This window comes from Temnothorax curvispinosus, unplaced genomic scaffold (assembly GCF_003070985.1).
Source record: "Temnothorax curvispinosus isolate PA1 unplaced genomic scaffold, ASM307098v1 QBEX01013887.1, whole genome shotgun sequence".
NCBI lineage: Eukaryota > Metazoa > Arthropoda > Insecta > Hymenoptera > Formicidae > Temnothorax > Temnothorax curvispinosus.
In genome coordinates, this window is record NW_020223667.1 from 1 (window position 1) to 4,747 (window position 4,747).

Below are 4,747 nucleotides of genomic sequence, written 5' to 3' on the forward strand. Positions count from 1 at the left end.
TTCTGTTTTTGCAAAACTCTTTGAATATTCGATAGATTTCCACGTTTTGCCATTTGTATACGCGAAACTAAGAATATGACCAATATAGCACTTTTTATTATTTAATCTTTTAAATAAGCACCAATCACCGATAAATATTTCATCACATTTTTTGTACTCATCATTCCCTTGTGTAAAACGCAATTTTGTATATATGTAGTTAATTCAGATTCCCTAACACGCTGTAATCTGTTGCTGCTTAATTTGCACAAGTTTTTACTTAGAAGCCAACATATTGATGATTTCCTTACTATTAATTCCTTGCCATAGGAATCGGTTACAATCGTAAAAGGACTGTCAGGCTTAATTTCTGTTGTTATTTTGTCGAAATTAGTTAGTTCTAAACTACCCTGAACGCACGAAAGTGTCGTTAAGTCTTCCAATAAATCAAACTCTTCATTATCTTCAATCTCATTTACTGAATTTATTTCATTAGAATTGGACGATAAAGATACATTATTATCTTCTTCTGTACAAGATGAATCTACAGTTGAATCATCAGAATCAATAATATGAATGTCATGTATGATTCTATTTTCTGCATCCGATATGGGTACTGTCATACCTAGTAATGATACCGTGATGAAAGCATCTTGTTTTGCTGATTCAATAGTATATTCCATTTCATCCAAAGAGGGAAGTTTAAATGTTGATTTATTGGAAAATGAACTTGATTTTTGAGCGCGTGGAAATTTATATCCTTCAGTTGATACGTTAGAATTACTTGTTGATATGTCACTTTGAAGTTAGATACGTCTAACTCTGTGGATAGCTTCTAAAACACTACAATTCACTATAGTTGAAAATGTAGAACTTGTTGAACGCAAATGTCTAAAGAAATCTTCACACGGTTGACTGCTGAATTTCCAGGGTAAAAATAGTTCGGGAGAATCAATTTCTTTCAGTAACTTTATAACATCTATCAAACTTTGTGCGTTTATCTCGATACATATAGATACGCATTTAAAGTTATAAAATTATCAGTTATGGAATACTGTGAATGTGCGTGTATAGCCAAGCTCTCCATAAGCGTAGAAAAAAAACACAATACCATATATTATAAATTCGTTCTAATGGGCTTAATGTTTTGCTTAAAAATGCACTCAAACACAAGCGGATAACGTATAAATACGTTACAGTTCCTTCACTTTTCGAAACATGTTTTTTTAATAGCTCGGAGACTTTAGAATCTGATATTTATAATACTGAAGGAATAAAGTTCATTCTATCTTTTAAGGATAAATCTTTTCGAGTTAAACAATGTTTGTCCTTTGGAACTGTGTCTAGCAGAATATGCAAGTGACTGACTAGCTGAAACTAAATAATTTCCCATTGGCAATACAATGGAGTTTTTCAGTATTCTTGTTTTGAGCTTGGTGCCAATATGCACAGTAGGGGAGACCGGGGTTAAAACGTCTACGGGGTAAATACGTCTAATCAAATATCTCGGAACCGGTATATTGTGCGAATTCGCTATTAACATTGTAAACTCTGCTTATGGTACCCATGTGACCAACGGAGTTTCGGCAGGTTACCTGCCGTGTTATGATTTTTACGAGGGCAAACGTGTTTTCGGAAGGTGAAAGTGAAATTTTCTGCGCGTGGAAATTTTGTATTATCTGCAATAATATTTGCTTTCCAAATCTCGAGGTACGTGATTATAAAGAGTAATACATGCTGAACACGAATCCAGTGTAGTTTTTTCATTATCATTGATGTCTAATATTTCATGGGCAATCAAACCTGAAACTTGTGTTTGGGGCTAATCAGTCTACAAGCACCCGGGGCTAATCGGGCTAATCTCGTCACTGTGGCGCGCCGGGCGCACGACTTCAGTTCACGGCGATTTCAGGTTAGGTTTCCCTCGAGCGTGATTCTGTCTTCCCTTGCACGTGCGTCAGTTTGTATAAGAGGGAAATGGTACGCACGTATCGTCGCAAAACGTGTGTTTTGGAATTTTGGCCGACCGAAAAGATGGCGGACCGTTGTTTTCGAGATCGCTCGCGCTCACGGCACGTCGGCGAGGTACGGCGCGGCGAGGCACGGCACGGCTCTGAGATCCCGCGATTTCCGCGCGAGAGTTGACATGCCGCGCGCGTGGTAGATCGTCCCGGCCGCGGTAGATCGTCGGTGTTGGTCGTTGTGTCAGTGACAGTCGCACGTGCGACCGCATCGTCCAGCGTTTGTCGCATCGTCTCGGCGTCATTGTCGCCGCCGTTGTAGCAGTGGTGGTGTCGGTGGTGGTGGTCGTCGTCGTCGTCGTCGTCGAGGTGGTGGTGGTCGTCGTCGTCGTCGTCGTCGTCGTCGTTGTCGTCGTCGTCGAAGTGGTGGTCGTCGTCGTCGTCGTCGTTGTCGTACAGGTGGTGGTCGTCGTCGTCGTCGTCGTCGAGGTGGTGGTGGTCGTCGAGGTGGTGGTGGTCGTCGAGGTGGTGGTGGTCGTCGCGGTGGTGGTGGTCGTCGTCGTCGTCGTCGTGCGCTCGTCAGAATTTGTATTCACGTGCCTAAATTGTTTTATGGAATAGGTAAAACAATTATTTTTTAATAATGTTTTGCATAAAAATTTTGAATAAATTTTTATATTTTTCTCTTAAAAAACAATTATTAAAATGTATCCTATCATTTTTCAGGATTAGATGTACGTATATGTATAGAAAATGCAGTGTGACTGATTAACCCCAGGGGGGACGCTTTAACCCCGGCATTTTTTAGATTTCAATTTTTGCATTGTTGTCGTTTTTGCTCCATACCGGTTAAACAAAGCGATGTAGATAAAAATTTCTTAAATAAATTTTGTAGCTAAAGGTTCACTCTTTACAGTGGTATACAATATTTAACTTAAATTATTTATTTTGTTATTAAAAATCGGCACCAAAAAAATCCAGACTGTTTAGCCCCGGTCTCCCCTATCCTGTATACAAATAGTTTTTGGTAATGACTCCAAAGTGCATTGTAATGCAGGAGGAACTTGACTAATTTCACAAGAATTTGTTTGTTTAAAAACACCGGTATTTGTATCAATTCGCATTGCTCGCAATAACCGAGGATCACCATCAAAATACATACCTAGAACTCTTATACCTGCATCATTTAAATGTTTAACAGTGTAAGACCATCGCTTAATAACATCATCACCTTTGAATTTATTGTCAGTACTGTATAAACACAAACAAAAAGAAGGTGCCTGATATACGAGCGGTTGTGCAATTATTACATATAATAAAGTGGCAGGACTATTAGTACTGAAGTATTCTTCTATTTTTTTAGCACAAGTAGCTGTAAATGAGTGTGTTACAGGCATTCCATCATTGCTCAACGGTAAAGGAAAACCAACGAGTTGATTCAATTTAGAGTCATATTGAATACGACAGGTTATTCGGGTTAGATCTTCACTTAACCATACATAAGATGGTAGTTTTCTCATGTGTAAAAACTTTTCTAATTCCGTGACTTGCATATCACCTTCTATTATTAAACAACCCGAATTATCTAACGTACGACTTATTGTACTCAAAGAAGGTAAGGGCAAGTTCACAGATAATGTTTCATACAACATTCGACCACCGATAACAAATAAATAAGTTGCGAAAAGCCTAAGTGTATCGTCGTATCGTTGTCCCCCCTTCTTTTTGCTTGTGTTAGATAGAGCAGTGTTCATTAATTTTTAAAAAAATGAGGTTTGTGCGTTTCATTTGACTCATATTGTATATCATGGTTTGCAGAATTATCTGAGTGTTTTCCCAGAAAATGTTTAATAGAAAAATTTAATTCTTTATTTCGATTAATTTCAACATCTAAACGATTGAGCACAGGAAAGTAACATGAAATTCGTGGTTGAGTTTCATCTACAGAAGAGAACAATTTACGCATGTTTCTTTCTGATCGCGATCGAGAATTATTAGTAGTACGAACATTTTTTAGAGAAATTGTTTTTTCGAGATAATTTGTTCGATACATCTTGATCTACCATTTCCCCCAAACACTATCTATATCCTTGCTGACATTATTTAGTGATTTAGACGTTGATGGTAAAGATTCATGGGTTGTTGGATTTTCAACTGTTTTATTAGACGCGGAAAAAGATTCAGTTAATCGTTTAGATTCCTTCATGCTTACAGTTTTGATAATATATTCTGAGTCTTGTTCAGGCTTATTTCATTTGTCTTTTTATCTGAAGATTCTGAATGACGTCCAGAATCCAAAGTAGAGTTATGCATCGGATTATTGGTTAAATCAATAAAAAATGTATCGGTAATATTTACGGAATTGTTACGGACGAAAGCACCAACTCGTTATTAACAATAGTTCCTTCTGCAATCACAGCTAATGTAAGATCATCAGTATGTTGACTTTCGTTAGATATATCGCTGGATATCTTAAAAGATTCCTTAATTGACTTAACATTACTTAAAACCGCCTTTTTCTGTCCAACAGATTTTTTATGAGTCTCAATGTGACGAGCAATATTTGAAATCATCCATCTGCTTCCGACTTTTGTAAAGTTAACAAGCACTGAACATAACGGGCATGTTACACAAGCAGAATATGCAAATGCTTTGGAAAGACCATTTTTGTCATAATTATCTTTTATGGATATATCTTTACTTTTATAGAGCACTTTAATTTCTCCCGTATGTCTTCGCTTACGTTCTCATTTGATGTAAACTTTTTATTTAAGTTTTTAATAAGCGTCTCTACTTTCTTTCTTTCA

General features: G+C 37.2%; 1 protein-coding gene across 1 annotated transcript; it reads right to left on the bottom strand.

The window, feature by feature from the left end:
• Nucleotides 1–290: 290 nt before the first annotated feature.
• LOC112464091 (bypass of stop codon protein 1-like) lies at nt 291–4,146 on the bottom strand (the record flags this gene model as incomplete). The annotated part of the gene is made up of 4 exons (XM_025030884.1): nt 4,004–4,146; nt 3,103–3,117; nt 2,398–2,540; nt 291–523 (listed from the first exon to the last, which is right to left on the bottom strand). Coding segments are annotated over exons 1-4 (534 nt in total), but the record flags the coding sequence as incomplete, so codon positions are not given.
• Nucleotides 4,147–4,747: the final 601 nt, after the last annotated feature.